Genomic DNA, 20,749 nt, shown 5'->3' on the forward strand with positions numbered 1-20,749 from the left:
TATAGGGTTGCACAGAGTCGGACATGACTGAAGCGACTTAGCATGCATGCATGCATTGGAGAAGGAAATGGCAACCCACTCCAGTATTCTTGCCTGGAGAATCCCAGGGACAGAGGAGCCTGGTGGGCTGCCATCTATGGGGTTGCAGAGTCAGACATAACTGAAGCAACTTAGCAGCAGCAGTATTAAAAAAAAAATCCCAAGTTTGGAGATCTAAAGAAACTTAACCCACAATTTTCTTTTAGCTAGAAATGTATTAATAACATACCTGTTGAATTTTAAGTACAAGTTAATGTCAACTGACAGTTTAATCTTCTCCATCCAGTAATGAAGCTAGTGCCAGACTCAGTCACTGAGGATGCAAAGCTGTCTTTAGTTCTTTGTCCCCTGCTAGTCAAACTGTGGTCTGTGAATAAGCATCATTGAGGTTGCTCAGTGTAGTATCTCCTAGGGAATCAGAATCTGCATGTTAACAAGATATACATGAAGTTCTACGAAAAACCTGAAATGGAGCAAAAACGCAGACTCAACACATGTCCAGGGCTCCATTCATTCCTAGTCAGCCTCTATATCCATTCCATACAGACCCAGCCCCTACCCACACTCTCTTGGGGTACCTATGAATGACCTAGGCCTCCCCAACTCCCTTGCACATACCTGCCATCATCTCAGAGCCTGCTTCCTCCGTTTAAGATCTTCAAGAGACCACAGTGCTTCCTTTCTTTATCCTCAGTCTGGGAACTACCTGGCCCACAGCAGGCTTGTGAAGAAGCTGTTAAACACCTCTAATTTCAACACGAAACAGAGCTAGGAAAAACTGGGTATGTCAACTAAGGTCATTGACAGTGGGTTGCATCAGGAGTTGGGCTGAGCCATGGCCAACCTCCTGAACCGAGGCGGCACAGATGTGACTCCTGTGTCTGCCCCTTTCTTTCTCTCCAAAACCCACACAACCCAATTTGAATATCTCAAGTTTTATCACATGTTCTGAGAAGTACTTTGCTTTTACCTAACCTCCTTTATTTAACTTATACCCAGAGTACATCATAGAAACGCTGGGCTGGAAGAAGCACAAGCTGGAATCAAGACTGACGGGATCAATAACCTCAGATATGCAGATGACACCACCCTTATGGCAGAAAGTGAAGAGGAACAAAAAAGCCTCTTGATGACAGTGAAAGAGGAAAGTGAAAAAGTTGGCTTAAAGCTCAACATTCAGAAAACAAAGATCATGGCATCTGGTCCCATCACTTCATGGGAAATAGATGGGGAAACAGTGGAAACAGTGCCAGACTTTATTTTGGGGGGCTCCAAAATCACTGCAGATGGTGCAGCCATGAAATTAAAAGACGCTTACTCCTTAGAAGAGAAGTTATGACTAACCTAGACAGCATATTCAAAAGCAGAGACAATACTTTGCCAACAAAGGTCCGTCTAGTCAAGGTTTTTCCAGAGGTCATGTATAGATGTGAGTTGGACTGTAAAGAAAGCTGAGTGCCCAAGAATTGATGCTTTTGAACTGTGGTGTTGGAGAAGACTCTTGAGAGTCTCTTGGACTACAAGGAGATCCAAACAGTCCATCCTAAAGGAGATCAATCCTGGGTGTTCATTGGAAGGACTGATGCTAAAGCTGAAACTCCAATACTTTGGCCACCCCATGCGAACAGCTGACTCATTGGAAAAGACCCTGATGCTGGGAGGCATTGGGGGCAGGAGAAGAAGGGGACAACAGAGGATGAGATGGCTGGATGGCATCACCAACTCAATGGACGTGAGTCTGAGTGAACTCCGGGAGTTGATGATGGACAGGGAGGCCTGGCGTGCTGCGATTCATGGGGTCGCAGAGTCGGACATGACTGAGCGACTGAACTAAACTGAAGCTCCGTAAAACAAAATTTCTACCCACACTACACTTTGAAAGATACAAAAATTTAAGTGATAGCTGCTGAGGACCTGTTCACACTTAGCCGACTAAAGTAATATCCTAGTTGCAGCCTGCCGTTCACCACCCTGTCCCCACCCTGTTTTATACTCTTAAGAGATAGGGTTGAGAGGAAAATCAAAGTAAAGGTTTGGTTTATCAACTCCAGGGACTTCCCCAGTGGTCCAGTGGCTAAGAACCTGCCTGCCAGTGCAGGGGACATGAGTCTGATCCCTGGTTCAGGAAGACCCCACATGCCAGAGTAACCAGGCCTGTGAGCCACAACTACTGAGCCCATGTGCCTAGAGCCCGTGCCCTGCAATGAGAAGCCACCACAGCGAGAAGCCTGCACAACACAAATAGAGAGTAGCCCCCACTCTCTGCAACTAGAGCAAGGCCGCACAGCAATGAAGACACAGCCAGGCCAAAGATGAATATTTCTTAAAATGTTTATCAAGTTAAAAAAAAAATTCCAAGAATCATTTTCTTCAGTTGCAAAGGAGGCTTCTACAATGAAAATCTGTAATCACTAAGATCTTAGTGGCAGAGCAATAAGCAGACCTCCCAATGGGGCTGAGTGATAACCACCGAAGTGCGCAGGCTGCTCTGGGGCCGTCAAGGCCCACCTGGCCAGCCAAGACCACCCAGAGCACTCAGGTTTTCTCCAGATAGCCACTCCTGAACCTGCTGGGTGCATCCCTGCTCTTCCTGGCTTGCACTAACACAAACAAAGCCTCAAATATACTAGCTTTGGTTTTTAAGGAGAAAAGTAACAATTAAAAAACCGGGGGGGGGGGGGGGGTGTTAGAAAACCACGGATCGCATGGGAAGCACACCTTTTTCAGGTGAGGAGAAAGGAGCTCACATTATGACAAAGAATCATACCAAACACCTCAGATTGAAGGAGGAAGTGTTTCATGACACTAATCAAACAATGCTGAAGTCAAACTACTGTTTGGTTTGAAGCTCTGAATAAGTTCTAAGTTTTTTTATATTTCACAATTTGTATTTTTTATTAGAGTCCACTCCACAGTCGGCTAAATAAAAGCAGTCATAAGACCCCACAAACTCTTGCACAATTTAAATCTTATGAATTTAATTTCATAAAAATTTAGGTGTGTATTCCTAATGGCCAACCTAAAAATGCTGTTTTTATCTATGGTGTAAAATACTTCAATCTAACTACTTTAAAAGATTTAGTTCCAGTGTTAAAAATAATCCCATCACTATCTCTTTCTGTTTGTTTTTACATGGTTTGCAGCAAAAAGATTGCGCTCCGAGTCAAAAAGATCCACAAACTAATTCAGCACGTAAAAAATAATTTTACAAAACAAAACATCCACGCCAACCTTTCAAATCCACTTTTATTTTCCTTTTTCCTCCTCACATACAGAACTTTTCCACACACTCAATTTCTTGTAGCTATAAAGTCACTTGATGTTGGTCAGGTACCATTTTATCCCTTAAAACTTTGCTGGCATCAAAATATGACAGTTAACCAGTGTTAAATCTATAAAATATTTACATAGCACAGCACATTAAGCTTTAGACACTTGGCAATTAAACCACATAAAAATTGGACAAGACCCCCAACCTACATGTTCAGAATCAGGTGTTCACAGTCCCTATCTGTGTACATGGTTCAAAAGGCAGCAGAGGCAACAGGCAGTTACTCCGAAGGACATGGACCACTATTATCTGGAAGCACATTATGTTATCCCAGTGTCATGTACCACTCCACCTTTCTCCAAGGCGGTCTCATAATTCTGGAATGGCAAGTCCCGCTTATACAAAATGAAGACAGACAACACAACGTTTACTCTGTAGAGACATCCTAACTCCTACTATGCATGCATGGTGATCTTGAATGCAACGCGTCCTAAAAACTTGTCACGGTCATTCTGGGTTTTTAGGTTGGGTGATCCATCAATCTTGCACTCAACCATTACTTCTTTTACGTCACCATCACTACCAAAGCTGACCTGGACGGCAACTAGTGGCTGCAGGTAGCTCCCCTGGCAAATAAAGGAAAATACATTAATTCAAATTCTACAGTAACTTTAACTGCACTTTTCAGGAGCTTGCCTATTCTTTAAAAATTAAAAAAACAAGCAAGATTTTAATCTATTAATTAGATGTATTTTTTTATCCTCTACTTTTTCCTTAACTGAATATTCATTTACTTTTACTTTTTTTTAACTGATCAAAGTGCTTACTACTATGAATTTTCCTCTAAGCACTGCTTTAAATGTATTCCATAGATTGTGATTATGTTGTGTTTCATTATTTTTTTATGTACTCTATAAACTTGGTTTACATTTCCTTCTTTACTCAAGAGTTGTTTAATAGAGAGGTCCCACCTCCTCCCTCTTTAGGAAGGGCACTTTTATTTCAATAATTTTTAGTTTTACTGCATTTGATCACAATTATTATATTTCTATCTTACGAAACTTGAAGATGCATTTTTTACGATAAATTTTTGTGACAGCTCCAGGTGTTCGAGAAGAACATGTACTTATCTATTAATATGTTTGATAAACATGTGGAAGATTACCTCACTGATGTTACTTAGGTTTCTAATATCCTTATGGTTGCTGTTTAACTTGATGCAAATATACTCATAACTGTTTTGCCATCATTGTGGTTTCTAAATACAAGCCTTCACTAAAAGGAACTAAGGGCTAATTCCAGGGCCAAGGAAGGGAAAATAAAAGATGAACCTGGACCCCTTGTGGTGCCAGAAAGTAAGTTAGTGCTGTAGGAATCCAGGGAACATGCCTAAAGGACACAGAAGCTAGAGCCAGTCTCCACCAGCCAAATTCGGGAGAGTTTTAGCACCAAAATAAATGATTATAATGTATTAACACCTAAATTATATAACAATCTATGAGACTATATTAATATAAATAAATAGTGGAGAAGAAAATGCACTTTCTTAGAGTGGAATGCCAACTAGCAAATGGAAAAAGGAAAGATGAAATTAGAAAAAAACATTTGAGAGCAATTCTATTAGTAACTGATTCAGGACCGAATCAATAAATGCTAACATTATGGGAGCAATAATTTTAGACTCTCCAAGAATTCACCCCACATAATACTTATTGATTACAAAGGGAAAAAAGTATAACTTTACATCAGAGCAATTTGGCTGACACCACCTTAACCAAGTGTTCAAGGTTAACATCACCATCAATGCGACTCAATACCACATCCCTCCTGACATGCCATTCTGAAAAGGACATACCATTTCTTCTTAGGCATTCATGCCAAAAATGCACAACCTACATTTACCCATGAAAAAACATCAGATAAACTCAAACTGAGGAACATAAGCCACAAAGTAAGCCCCAAAGGGCATGAAGCAGACCTATTGAGGACTGTTGCAGGTTACAGGCAACTAAAGATGTCAGAATGTAACAACCTGGACCAGGAAAACACTTTCCTGTGCAATAAAGAACACTACTGGAACAACCGGTGACATTCCAACATGGTCTGTAGATCACATATTAATACAGTTCAATGCTGATTTCCTTTGTTAAGTACATGATGGTTATTATGATAATGTCCTTACTTTTAGGAAATTCAATGTAAAGAGGATTTAGTGTAAAGAAGCACTGTGTTCATAACTTAATGACAAAGGGTTCATGGGAAAAATATATATGGAGACTGATAAGACAAATGATGTAAAACATCAACACAGGCAAGTTGGGTAAAAAGTTAATAGGAATCCTCTGTATGGTGCAAGCCACTTAAGTTTAGAATTATTTCAAAATAAAATTAAAAGTTTACTACTATATATATATAATGCTAAATATATATATATAATACATATAGAAATTCCACTTACAGAAATTCCACTACAATAATAGTTATCTCTGCATAATGACTTAACCACTTTTCTATATTCTTTAAATAAGCACACACTATGACACGAAAGAGAAAATGTTATTTTGCAAATAATCATCCTTTAACTTATCTGCTTCGGTTTTGTGCTCAACTTGTAGACCCGGAGTCTCCATCTGCCACACCAATGTATTTAAAAACCAGAATAGATGATGCACACATTACACAGGCATTTGTCTACCTGACCCAGACCACTGGCATTTTAATACAGATGTGCCAGTTTCCCAAGAGTCTCAATCACTTAAGAATTTCTAAATACTCACATGCAGTTTTTTCCCATAATATGGAAAATATTTTAAATCTATCGTTCCATTGGAAGGATAAGTTGATAGAAATGCTGTGCTTTCACTCTAAAGTTGAAAACAAAAGAAACTCTTGTTAGGTTACAAAAAATAGTTTTTAAAAGTATATTTTTATTAAAGCAATATCAATTATGAACACTATGGAGAAACTACAGCTGTCTCAACTGTATTTGCTACAAGAGAATTTTTTGATTTAAACCCCTGCCATGAATTACCCTGATTTCCTGATTTATTTCCATGACAGTCCCGTTAACTTACAGCTCGATCTACCCATGCACTGTCTGTAAAACCCTATCTGTGTTCCAACTACCAACGCCCGTTCTCTAGCCACTGACGGCAGGAGTGCACCAGGAGGTCCGGGGCCAAGGGGCTCTAACATGAGTAAAGTACTGTGCACTTCCAGACTGGGAAGCAACAGCTGCCACAGCCCAGAACGTGCCACTCGGGCCTGGGAGGCAGCAGGTCCAAAACAACCACGATAACTGCAGTCAGAGGAAGAATGGATCGTGCAGCTGATAGAAAACTCAAGGGAAATTTTAAAGCACTCTGAGCTAATACTCTTCTTATGCAATCTGAATATCACATTTTCCTTGAATTATTTTATGAGCACATGTAAGTCAATTAAAGGTGTTGTATGACTGCTGCAATTATATTCCATGTGTTTAAAGATGAATTATATAGCACAAGGAATAGAATCAATATTTTATAACAACTATAAACAGAGTATATTCAACAATTACGAATCATTCTGTTGTATACCTGAAACTTATGTAATATTACAAATCAAGCATACCTCAAAAAAACTTTTATACCCAATAAAAACACAAACCTAGTATTCTTCCTGAAAAATAACCAATTCACAAAATTTCTCATGTAACACATTCTGAATAGGTCCAGTATTAATGACTGTAACTTTACACATACTGAGCAGATGACAGAGACACCAAATTATTAAAATCAGTGGCAATGTCACAAGGCAATAATATAAAACATTTCTGAATGGTTGAATTATAGATTTGAATAAACTAATCTCTACTTTACAAAGAAAACATGAAACACTACAGCAAAACTAAGAATCTCTTAAGGGAACCCCTACTCTGCTTACTTCACTGAACCACTGTGAAGCAGCACATGTGTGTGGAGTGAGAGAAACGCATGAAGAAGCAATATAGACAAGATAGCAAAGACTAAATCAATGACACTCCAAAAAGGGGGCAAGTTCTAATGATCCAGACCAAAACTTGCAAAAAGAACAGGCAATAACAAGGCTAAGAAAAAGTATAGAAGCCTTTTTTCAACCACTATTCAAATACCACCTCATGTTATACTCCTTAATTTAAAAAACGTGAAATCTAAAATAACAGTTTACACAGGAGAAAAAAAGTCACTTTAATGTGTTTCTGTACCTTACTTACTTTTGTTTAACCTTAGTATATGAGCTTAATTCCTACAAACACAGAGAAGTTCCCCAAAATGTAAAAGGTTTTCCTTGGGTTGCAGTTTATTGAGCACTTCAGTGTGTATGTTCAGCCAGATACAACACTCAATTTATATTTACCTTGTTTAGGCCTAACAACCCTTTCGTGTGTGCAATCAATTACACAGAGGGGAACTGAGGCTCACAGTTATGGCCACATGCTCAATGAACTGCTCCACCGGTCTGTATCAACACCATCAAGCTGGTAGACTTTTAAACTTGCATTTTATATCTTCAGTGAAAATAAACATTTAGAAATTAAGAAACAATAAAAGGTATATCTGAACAATGATAAATTTTAGGGTAAAACTGCAAGTCATGGTTTTCTACTAGCAGTCACTAAATTCCACTGAAAACAAAATAAAGATTTAAAATGAATGCATTCTGTTTATTCTATATCACCATCACTTGGAAATCATTTGAAAAACACACACTAAATGTCCTAAGCAGTGGTTATCTCTGGGCAAAAATCTACCAAAATTTTTCCTTCTGTATTTTTCTAAATTTTCTTTAATGAATACGATTCATTTTTGTAAGGAAATTAAAAAAACTAATGACATAAATATGAATATTACATCTTTTGCAGGAACTATTCTTTAAAATTAAAGAGCATGTCCTATCATCAATGTTTTAGTGTTTCCAGAACTCTTAACTTGTATAAAGCAATTAAAGCAGATCAAAGTTAAGAGTATAAGACAAAAGAAATATACTACATAAAAAGTAATTCAACTGAAGAATTTACACCAAGAACACTTGATATAGACAAATCTAATGGAAAACAGCAATATGATGATATGCAATAAATGTTTCCATCTGTTCACATAGCCACACCTCTAAAATTTATGTATGCCACCTGGTTACTCCTTTGTAACTAGCCTATGAGTAATGCAAGATTTTACAAACATTTCTTCCAATTTTGTGTTTTTTTTCTAAAAACAAAAATATCCACAAGAAACAACACAAAAACTCTATTTTGATTATTTTATGTACTTTCCACAAAACTCTTCAAAGCAAAAGGGACAGCAACTGAAACCTGAGTCATCAGACCAAAATTTTTCATTAACATTTCTCCCAACTATTCTAGAAGCAAAAGAAACGTAACAGATAAACAAGGAGAAAAACCCATTTATAACACTAAGGGAAGAGTTACACAGAGTTGTTTATACTGGCCACAGGCTTACAGAAATGAAACCTTGGGAAAGGAGTGGAAAGCTTTTGCCCTTCTCGCCTGCGTATGTGTGTGTGTTCATTCTCCTTTCATGGTGGTGTTGGCTCCATAGACTCACTGGCTCAAGTGTATCTACATGGTCCGCTCACGTTCAGAGGTAAACGCCCTTGAACACAGGACACTGTCATAAAATCGGCACTTTTGCCTGGCTGAGGGCTCACACCCGGCATCGGGAACCTTCTCTTGGAAAGACTTGCAAGCAAAGGCGATCACAGAGTTTACACATTTCCTAAATCTATCACGTAGCTGAAACATTTTCTTCTAAGAGATGGCAATAGAGTAGAGGCTCACTGTATTTTTAGAAGGATTTGTATACCAAGAAAAACTCAGCTCAGATGCAGAATCTGGTTTTCAGTGAGACTCTTATTTTTTTATCCAAGTTTCCTACAGAGCTGACCACAGCATAAGGAGACCTAGTGAGTTGCCTATGGTTACACATGCGTACTTCAACCCAGATGAGAAAGCACAAAAATTCCTAACTTTTTATACTACTCTAAACAATGAATAAATGCTCAAAATAGATCATACTGTAAAGCAGGAGTTCTCAAAGTATGGGTCCCAGACCAGCAGCATCACCAATACCTGGAAAGTTAATTAGAAATGCAAACTTTGGGGTGTCACCCCAGACCTACTGAGTTAGAACCTGCAGAACTGGGACCCAAAGACCCTCCAAGTGGTTCTGAGGCATGATCAGACTTGAGAACCACAAGCAAGTTTCTGCCCAAATAAGAAATTCATTCATGATTAAAAGGGATTACAGTTTTCTTTGGCAAACAACTTCAGAAGTGATTTCAATTTAACATTTCAATCAAGACACTTCTGTCATTAACTGGAGGTGGAATGCTAATATTTTATTTTACACAGTATCAAAATTCAATTTAGAACTTAACAGTTTCTCCTGAGAACTCTTACCCATCATTTACATATTTGTCTTAGTTGCACTTTGCAGCATGGAGAGAAAACAAAAGAAATCATGAAATGAAAATAGCACAGCACTCTGGAAAAAATAAAGTAGGGATAAGAGAGCAAAATAATGCCTCTACCTTAAGGAAAAGATACCGTGTTTCATTAAATCTCAGATGCCACTGATATACACCAATTTATGTACTATTAAGAGAGAAAAAATTTTATACACTATTAAGACTCTATCAACTATAAGGCCAACACCAATTTCAGTGTTATTCAGGTAGAAAAAAGAAACTGAATCTTAAAATCAATGAAATATGGTACGTGTAAATATAAAGGGAAAGAGTGTGATATCAAGTGCACACAGAAAATAAGTCTTTTTGCATTATCATTAGCAAACAGAAGGTTGGAGGAGTTTATTCTAAGAATGGCACTACAATGGACTTTAAAATATGACAGGGAAGGGAAAAAAATGACTAAATTCATTAGACTTTTAAAGTATTTTTAAGATATACTAGAACTTCAACAGAAATTTGGTTATTTTCTGAATACTAACCTTTGCAATACAGTCTATCCTGGGTTCTCCTTGAGGCTTTAATCCAATTATCTAAGGTAAAGAAACACTGATTAAGTGAAGCATCACAACTGTATACAACAGAACCTCCTCCTCCGTTGCTGAGGACAAGGGACGGGAAGGCTGAGATGAACATTCTCCTTCTTTAGTCGACAACTCATGTCCGACTCTTGCGACCCCAGGGACTGTAGCCCGCCAGGCTCCTCTGTCCATGGGACTCTCCAGGCAGGAATACTGGAGTGAGTTGCCATTTCCTTCTCCAGGGGATCTTCCCGACCCAGGTCTCCTGCACTGCAGGCAGATTCTTTACCAGCTGAGCTGTGAGGGAAGCCACTGCCTTAAAACCTTTTACATTTGCCTTTTGATTTTATTTTAGAGGAATAGAATAGACATTGCAATATAATAATCTTACCAATTATCTATCTCATTATATTACTGGGGCAATTTAGAAAATTAAGTCAGTCATCAAAAAATTGACCAAAACACAGTATTGTACTTTGCTCCCCTTAAAATAATAGAAATCTTTACATTTCACTATTTATATTAAGACATCATTAACGCAAATAAGCACTGCAAAGGCATAATATAAGAAGCAACTGTTCATGAAAGTGTTAGGTCACCACCCAACCATGTTTCCATAGCCTTCTACAGAACCCTACTGTATTTCAGATCCATAAAACACATACACTGAATGGATCCCATTTTAAAGATGGGACCATTCAGCTCCATGTAATGAAGCTACTTTCATGTATGCAGTTGATGTAACTAACTGTGTGAATGATAAGATATTTATCCATGTATTTTGTGAGGATTTTTGGCATTTTGAATTTATATGCATTTTAGTTTATAATTTATATGCATTTTAATGTGAATGCCTTAAAATATAAGTACTCTCCCCCAAAGAAAAGTAGTGTTGCAGTCTAAATAATTTCAAGAGCAATAACTATCTGTGCCCTTCCAATGACTCTGGAACGAACTATACTAGGATTTGATGCCCTCCCACATGCCTATGCAGCATCTCAGTACTGATTCCCATTTGCCTGATGATATCTTCCTGTCAAGCCTGCCAAGTTCTGCCTCCATCAGCAACTATAGTCTCAGACCCTCATCATTCAGTGGACATACTGGCAAAGAAAATAAACTTGGAAGTTTGGCACCGTGGGAGAAGGAACCAGAGCTGCTTCTCTCGGTTTTCTATCGGGAACAAGTGTTCCATTAATCTAGGTGTTGCGAGGATACTCCTAGGAGGCAGCGATTACAAAAGGCATTCCTGTTAAAAGGAATAAATTCAATCGATCTTAAAAGCTCGATCACCTGATTTCACATTACAGTTTGCCCTTCCTATCCATGGGTTCCACGCCTGTGGATTCAACCAATAACACAATGAAAACATTTGAGCAAAAAAAAATACAGAAAGTTCCAAAGCAAGACTCAAATTTCCTGTGTGTTGACAGCTATTTTGCACAGCATCTACACTGGATTAAGTGTAAGTAATCTAGAGATGCTTTTAAGTAAACAGGAGGATGTGCACAGGTTATACACAAACACTGCACCACTTTATAAAAGGAAACTTGCACATCCCCAGATTTTGATGTCCTCAGCAGTCCTAGAATCAATTCTCCACCGATACCCATTTTAAAGATGGGACCATTCAGTCCCTTCAGTCAACTATGGATGACTATGAGGATCATTTCTTGTGCGGACTATGAAAACCCATTTCTACTTTATTTAACAGTATGTGGTATGTATGAGCTCCCTAGCATTTCTAGGGAAAGTAGGGGTCCCTTTCAAATAGTTCACATTGCTCCCACTTGCTGCCTGCCTACCTTGCTTTTAGTTTCACCTCCACTTTAATCTTAATTCTTAAAGTCTTGCTAAAACATTTATTGAGTGTCTACCGCGTGTCAGGCAATGTTTCAGAATGATCTCTACAGTGCTACGGGATAGTCAGAGAATTGTCATCATCCACAGAGGGAGGGGAAGGATAGACTGGAGGGAAGATGGTCTGGACACCTAAGCATCTAGCTGGCTCTCCCTAAGGGAAACTCCTTATCTAGCAGTGCCAGCTTCAGAAGACTCCAATTTCAGTTTTATTAGGGATGCTGACTTCAGTGATGCGTATACTCAAGACCTTGAGAGGTCTGCACCTGTTCAGGAACCTGCTTATTCTCTGAATAAATGACCAGGAATGATTTCACTCTTCAGGAGAGACCATGCAGGCCTCAACAGGTTACCTGGATTGGAACACAACTCTGCAGTACATTTAGACAGTAGCAAGGCACAGGGTTAGGCGATCACTTCACTATGCAAGGAAAGCCATCTTCCTTTTGCACAATGACCCCAAGACACTATTACTTAGAACAGAGAACATTATTAGCTTCTTGGTTTGCTGGTGGCAATTCAGGCACTTCTTCTGGACAACATAGCATAATGCTGGCTAGGCTCATTTTAATACAATTTTATCTGTATTTTTACTATTAATTACATAGATGTATACTGTAAAGTATTCAGAAAGTTAAATGAGCCCAAAGTTCACAGATCTGCCATGGGATTTTAAATTACATTACTGCTCAGATGCGAAGATGAGCACAGCACATTAATACCACCATGCTGTGGGCACGACCCCCAGAACACCTGATGCCTGAAGCCCTGATCTATGCTTAAGTGTGTGTGTATAGCTAGCTCCCAAAGAGAAAAGCTGAAGTTGTGTTACTCCCTAATTTATGACTAACTTATGAACCCACTGCGGTTTTTTTCTGTACTGGTTTTCCAAAGGACAAATCACTGCTAGCCTTCTACATAAGCTACCACCAAATGAGACAGTACTGAATAAACAGTTGTCAGCTTAATAGGAAATTAGAAAAAAGCAGCAGCAGCGAGTTTTGTACATACTCTGTTCATTTTCACAAGAATACAAGGCTTTCCTTCTTGGTAGCCAAACGTGGGATCATCCACACCACTGCATGCTTCAAGTAAAGCAAGAGGAAACTGACACGCTGTGTATTCTGGACCCTTCTGCTCAAAAAAGGTTCCACTGGTACAATCTGTGAGATTCTTCTGTTCTTCTAAGCCATATGCTAAAAAGAAAATATGTATGTGTGAATAGATCAGTCAAAAAGGACCTTAAACACAACCAGAACTGTGTCACCCTTTGGACAATATTCTTCAAACACAAAAACAACAGGCCACACACCGGGAAATTTTAGGGCAAGAACGTTAAGTCTGTTTCTCTAACTTCTAACAACTATCCAGTGCTTTGCAGTTTACTTAATTTCAATACAAACTGGACGACAGAGGGATCTCTTTTGTCACCATTAGGTGGCACCAGCCATGGCTACAACATTATCAGAATGCTTTCGATGTTCTTGGCCCAAAAGGTAAAATGATGAGGAAATAAAAAGGCATGGCGGCTGCCCTTATGGAGCTTATTTACATCGTAGTGGGGAAGACATTGCTGAATAAAATCATAACCAAAGGGCCTAAAGATACACGGAGCTACAGCAACCTATATTCTAAACGGACTGCAACAGAGCTGATTAGTAAAAGGGCCCATGTGAGGTAATATTAGCTTACCAAATGGTGTTTTCAGCAGAGGTGGAGGTAACAAGATATATTCAAAGTGACGGGAGCAAAATGGTTACAACTTGGAGATGCGGAAGAAAGGAGAGGCAGACAACTCAGTGATTTTCAAACGTTTGCTGTGCACTTGGCACAGTGTTAGACAAAAAAGCGGCACAGCAGTGAGCAGGTCAGCTGTGGTCCCTGCCCTGAATGAGCTTAGGCTACTGCAAGATACTCACTAATCAACAGTCAGGACATGGTATCACAACGCCTCACAGTCAGTGCGGGGGTGTAACTGGTACCAGACAAAAAGTCACCTAAAATGAACTGAACCAAAACAGGAACCAAAATTTCAAAGCAAACACATTTAGTTTTGTCGTTGCTTAGTTGCTAAGTCATGTCTGACTCTACCAGGAGCCTCTGTCCATGAGATTTTCCAAGCAAGAATATTAAGACTGGGTTGCTATTCCCTTCTCCAGGGGACTCTTCCTGACCCAGGAATCAAACCTGCATCTCCTGCAGTGGCAGGCAGATTCTTTACCACTGAGCCACCTGAGAAGCCCAGTTAGTTAATTTTATCTATTTATTTAAAATTTGTTTGCCTGCCTGTCATGCTACGAGGCTTGAGGGATCTTAGTTCCCAGAGCAGTGACTGACCCCAGGGTTCAGCAGTGTAATTGAGTACAGATTTTTCCCTTAAAAAAAAAAAAGGTCAAAATTTTTGGTTTCTTCTTTTATTTACCAAAAATTAGGATACCATTGGAACCATGTACCAATTTAAAAGCCAAGAATGACTCAGTACTGGGGTAAGAGGGAATGGGCTAAACTTTTACAACAGAATAGAGCCACTGACATTTATGACTCCTTTTTTGACTTTTCTGGCACAATTCTGCAGAAAGTATTCAAGGCCTACACCAGTAGCCTCCAAGGGCCTCTCCTGTATATACTCTGTACCAACAGAGTCACTTTTGTATGATGCCAACTTCCACTTCTACACAAAACCTAGGTAAGTGCAAGGAGTTGGACGATAAATGGTCAGAATACGAAGACGTCTCTATGCTGGGCATGATGGGAGCACAGAAAGGTCACCTTCTCAAAGACAGCAACCAAAGAACCCCACATTTTCAAGGAAAGCCTCAAGGAAGACATAAAGAGGGGTAGGTAAACAGGGGGGAAAAAGACCTGAAAGGGATCATCTGAACTAGATAAAATATTAAGTTCTATTTAGTATTTATAGGGAAAAAAAAACCAGATAAGATTATATATCCTTTTAACAGGAGACTCTATCTTCTAAACACGAGAAACGCATCCCTAAGAACAACAAGGACAACTCAAAATGTAAAAAGAGGGAAGGGGGATGATGGACATTAAAGGTCTGAAAGTAGCCCCCCAGTATAATAAAATAACAGAAAACGAGAGAGCAAACACCCAACAACTAACAGAACAGTTCTAGAAAGAGGACCAGAAAAGTAAAGTGAGGAAACTTTCAAGTAATAACAGTTTCCTCAACTGGAGGACCCAAGTCTTCATCCGGAAAGATCCCATCAAGTTTTCAGCAAAACGACACTATAGAGACTGACACCAATATGAAATTTTAGAACCGAAGGAAATATAATTAAACACAAAACAAATACTGCCAACAGAAAAAGGTAGATACAAAGGAACTATTGATAAAATTCTATATTTAGTTAAGCTACAAACCATACAAGCAAAATGAGGTCATTTTCAGAAATGAAAGGACTAAAAACTTAAATTCCATGTATCTTTAAAATTTTTTAACTGAAATATAAGTGGAAATGTAATCCACATATAACATTAGTTTCAGGTGTACAACACAATGAATGCTTAAATTATTTGCATACACTGTGAAATGATCATCATGGTAAATCTAGTTAATATCTTGTTCCCACATACAGTTACAAATTCTTTTTCTTGTGATGAGGACTTTTAAGATCTATTCGGTTAGCAATTTCCAAATACACAATATTGCTAACAGCAGTCACTATGCTGTATATTACATCCCCAGGGCTTATTCACATATAACTGGAAGACTGTTCCTTCTGATCATCTTTCATCATTTCACCTCCGTCTCCTGCTGCCCCTGGCAACGTCTTTTCTCGATCTATGAGTTTCGTTTTCTTGCTGGTTCTGTTTCTTATATTCCACACATAAGTGAGATCATTTGTTGTGTGTGTCTGTTTGACTTATTTCACATTGCACCATGCCCTCAAGGTCCACCCATGTTGTTGCAAATAGCAAGACTTCATTCTTTTTTATGGCTAACTAGTATAGTGGTATATATACCATGGAACAGTATTCATGTATCTTTTCTTACAAAGCTATTTGAGAACATATGCCACCAAAAATAGAGAGTAAATAAAGAATAACAAAGCAGGAGCCAAGAAACAGTGAATCCAATTCAAAAGTGATCAAATGAAGTCCCCAAATGATAGCTGGGTGGTGGATGCCTGAACAGAAACCAGTGCAGACTGCAGAAACGGGAAAGACTTAGGAAGGAGTTTTGCAGCAAAAAGGACTTAAGAGAACACCTCATATGACACTATACAAATAAAAGTTAGACGAGTCTCTACAGATGGTAGACTGTAATGTAAAGCAAGTATAAAAAGGCAACCAATAATGAAAATAACTTAGTAGTTCAGTTACTTTTGAATCGAGAATAGGGGGACTTCTGAGGCAGGTGAGCTAAATCCTCATCTAACATAAAAGGAAGTAAAGACAATATATAAAAGTGGTAAATCAAGAACCAGCAGGAAAATATAACTTTTAAAGATAAAAAGGGGACTTCCCTGGTGGTCCAGAAGTTAGGAACCCACCTTGCAGCACAAGGGACACGGCTTTGATCCCTGGTTGGGGAACTACGATCCCACGTGCTGTGGAACAACTAAGCCTGTGTGCCACAATGAGAGCTGGTGTGCCACAATTAAGACCCAATGCAGCCAAACAAATACAACTTCAATTAAAAAAATAAAGAAGAAAAATTTCGTTAAGAAAACGTTCAAAACCCTGAAGTTATTTCCTGTTGAAAATATATCCACAATCAGATAATTTTTCACAACCTCCAATGCTCCAATTCCAAGACATGATCTCCACTCACCTGGGTGACTGCAATGGGCTTTTGACTAGCCTCCTCGGCTCCTCACCTAGAATCTAGTCTCAAAATACAGCCTGAGTGATCCTTTTAAAATCTGTTTGGGTTGTTATTTTCTGCTTAAGAACTTCCATCTTGTTTGCTGTGAAAGTCAAACTGAGCAACAGCCTCTAAGGCCTCCCTGACCTCAAACCCCTACTACATTCTCCCCACTCACTCCATCCAGCCCCTCTGGCTCCCTTGACAAACTTTTAGCACACTGGACCTTGTGAGCCTCAGGGCCTCCCCACCTACTGCTAGACAGTTACATGGCTAGTTCCCTCATTCTCAGAGTTTTCCTCAAACATTCCCTTTCAATGAGGCCTTCCCAGGCCATTCTGTTTAAAATTGTAATTCTCTTAACTCTATTTCCTTTCTCTGCCTTATTTTCCTCCACAGCACTTATTACTTTCTAACACACCACTAGGTTATGAAAACTCCAGGAACTCAGAAAATTTTCATTTGTTCACTGATGGAAATTAGAGTGCTTAACATACACAAAAAAACCACATCCTCTGTGAATAAAGCAAAAGTACAGCAGCTAGCATGGAGGAGGGCAGGGAACTACTGTTCTAATTATAGGGCTTTCTTCACTATTTGTCTTTTAAACCATGAATTATACTTTCACAAAGCATCTCTATTTAAATAACAAGTATATATTTAACTATCAAAGAAAAGAGATTTAGGAAGGCAGCTATTAGAAGGTACAGGATCAAAGGTTTTTAAAACGGGAGTTGAGGATTTTTGCATGCTGACTGAAGGAATCCAGCAGAGAAGCTAAACATATATAGGAGAAGGATCGGTAATTAGCACGATGTTTCTGAGGCAGTGAGAGTGGACAGGTGGACACAGATAACAGGAAGGGCAGCTTCCCTTGTCAGAGCAAGAGGATATTACAGTTGCTGAAACCTGGAGAGTTTCCACTTGAGTATTTCCACTTTCTCTTGAATCAGGAAACCAGATTATACAAAGAAAGTGAGTTAACAGGCCGGGGGCGGGGGGGGCGGAGGGGGGGAGGTAAGGAGCTAGTTTTGAGTAGAGGTTGGAAATAATCCCTTCAGAGAATTTCAGCAGGTCTTCCAGGCAGTAGTTTGGGTCCATTTGAGGGAGGTGATCAAGTATTCACAGTGTTACTTAGTCCTCAGAGGGCAGACTCGAACGAAGGGCTCCATCTAGGAATTACATGGCTTCTTCGACTTGCAAGTTTATACAAATGGACTAAGAGGCAAAGGATTTTAGAGTGCTAGCTTCTATAAAATCGAAATGAAAATCTATGGAACTGATAAGCCTGTCCAGCAGAGAAGCTGAGAGTGGAGAGAATGGAATAAAATAAAGGGATCAGTGAACTGGAAGTCCCCAAGAGGCAGACAAATAGTCAGGGCAAGTTGCACTCAAACAAGAAGGTGATACAGGGAGCTTCATCGGTGACCTTGGCAATGGAGTCCTACACGTTCTAAGGAGCAACTGCAGGGGAGAGAGGCTGAGGAAGAGCTGCCTATTCATTCAAATGCTAATACCACAGAGTTAGGGAAAGCAAAACGCAGATAAAACTGGGCTATTCGAAAGCTTTACAAACCATAGCTTGGAAAAACTAACAACTGATAAGACTTTTTTTTAGTAATAAAACACCATTCCTCACCCTCACACAAGCACTACTTTGGATCCAAAAGCCCAATAATTAAGAGGCAAGATTTATAATACAGTTTTGCTCTTTAGTCAAATGCTATTTGATTTAATGCAGGTATAAATATTATGCCTCAATGAACTTACTCATGTACTTATTATACAGGGTAGATTTTAAAAATATCAAATCAACTAGCCATTAGGTTCAGAACTCTATGCTTTCCAGAAGTTAGAAAATAAAATAATCATAAATTCCTCATGAATAATCATAATTCTACTTGCCCAGTCCTCTCTTTAGCAGAAAGAGAGAAAATGGCAGAACAAACTCTAAGAACAATGTTTTTAAAAGTAATCATAATTTGGTACTAGTTTCTGTAACAGCTAAAATCTTTTACCTTACTCTAAAAAATCATACTTACGCTTTAGAAATTTCTTAAGGTCATCAATGTACCCTTGATAGGATTCTAAATCAGACAGGCTGAATGAAAAATCCAACGCAGACACTGGTTTTGGAAAAACCATAAGTCCTATAGAGATAAGAGAAAACGGGGGAAATTAACTGCAGCAAATTCCTTTCTCTCTTTCCTTCTTACACTCTTATCTCTAAAAAGGTCTCAGTAAAGTATGTGGACATTGTGTTCACAGGTAGGTTGAGAGAACCACTAAGAACTCCCCAGTTATGTCTGACTACAAAAAGTCATCTAAAAGGTAAGAATCCCAAAGTCTTGAAAGTCACTTCAGACAATATCAATTAGAAAATATCAAATTCTAAATATCAAATTCTAAATCTTAGAATTGCTCTGGTCCTTAGTGAAAAGACAAATTTTACTTTGTACTTTCTACATGCATTTTCTATTCAGTGTTTTAGGGTTTGCCAATTTGTCATTAATATATGGAGAAAATTTTAGCAAATCAAAGTCTAAGCATTTTTGTCACTGAAATTACAGCTCTATGAAACCTTCATAAAGAAAGCGAACCTTATTCAACGTAAGAGGCCGATACAATTTAAAATCTATAATTAAATATTCTTTCAATAATAAACACTGCTCTGTAACTAAAATGTAGTTCTCTCATACTGAATTGGCATATAACCACCACCAATTTCGTATCAGCAATCAACAACCGTGTCTCTAGAACATGCCTGCATGAGTTTATTAACAGAAAATGTAAGCATGTTTATCTGCAACAAACACAATCAGGCTTCCAACTTTAAGCTTTCCTCAATTTAAAAGCATTAGATCTATGTTAAGTCTTGCACAAAAGGCTTAAAATAAAAAAAACCCTAAAATTTTCACTAGTCACTAAACATTCCCCATACATCAGTTACTATAGATAAGTCTTGCATTAAATCTGAAGATAAACAAAAGCTCCAATTAGATACCACTTCAACATATCAGATCCCTTGGATTTAGATGATCACAACTTTAGCTTCTCTTTGGGCGCTAACTACGCACACTTAAACACAGATCAGGGCTTCAGGGATCAGGCATTCTGGGGGTCATGCCCACAGCCGGAAGCCTGGTGTGCTGCAGTCCACAGGGTCGCCAAGAACAGGACATAACTTAACGACTGAACAACAAGAACATGCCCACAGCAGGGCTGTATTAACGTGCTGCACTTATCACTGCATCCTGTGAGGCAACATAATTTAATATCCCATGGCAAAACTATAAACTTCTGATTCATTTAAAGTTTTCTGAATATTTAAGGAACTCAGTTTAAAACTATATACTTAAACGTATATTGAACAGATTTTACCGCTTATATTATTCATGCAATTATAAATGGTTCAATATTTCTGAAATATATCAGCTTATGTTCAATAGTAAGGCAGCAAGAGAATTATCTTAGAATTCATGCAGGGAGAAAAAAAAACAGGGCTACGATGAGAGATGAGGAAAAAAATCAGGATAGAATTGGTCCTAGATACATGGTCAAAAAGACTAACGGAGTTATTCATGATATTTTGATAAAATCAGCTACAGACAAAGGGAAAAAGCCGTTAGAACAAATCGGTTGGGGAAACTGGTTCATTCTTGCTGCTGCTATGGCTGAGAAGTCCATAAGGATCTAGAGTTCCTCAGCTGTGGTCCTAATGACATTCTG

General features: G+C 38.7%; 1 protein-coding gene across 5 annotated transcripts in view; it reads right to left on the minus strand.

Annotated features, from left to right (window-relative positions):
• Positions 1 to 3,271: 3,271 nt before the first annotated feature.
• The window catches only part of ATP1B3 (ATPase Na+/K+ transporting subunit beta 3), a 34,774-nt gene continuing 17,296 nt past the window's right edge, over positions 3,272 to 20,749 (minus strand). For 3 of the 5 annotated variants that reach the window (XM_012102251.5, XM_060395033.1, XM_060395035.1), the window contains 5 exons: positions 19,063 to 19,170; positions 13,204 to 13,388; positions 10,294 to 10,344; positions 6,088 to 6,174; positions 3,272 to 3,936 (listed from right to left, as the gene is read on the minus strand). In XM_012102251.5, the coding sequence (XP_011957641.1) occupies positions 3,766 to 3,936; positions 6,088 to 6,174; positions 10,294 to 10,344; positions 13,204 to 13,388; positions 19,063 to 19,170 (602 nt within the window). In that variant the 3' untranslated portion in view covers positions 3,272 to 3,765. The remainder of the gene's footprint in view (positions 3,937 to 6,087; positions 6,175 to 10,293; positions 10,345 to 13,203; positions 13,389 to 19,062; positions 19,171 to 20,749) is intronic. The other 2 variants (XM_060395042.1, XM_060395038.1) reach the window with 1 other exon arrangement.

The sequence above is a fragment of the Ovis aries genome, chromosome 1, assembly GCF_016772045.2.
Source record: "Ovis aries strain OAR_USU_Benz2616 breed Rambouillet chromosome 1, ARS-UI_Ramb_v3.0, whole genome shotgun sequence".
Taxonomy (NCBI): Eukaryota; Metazoa; Chordata; class Mammalia; order Artiodactyla; family Bovidae; genus Ovis; species Ovis aries.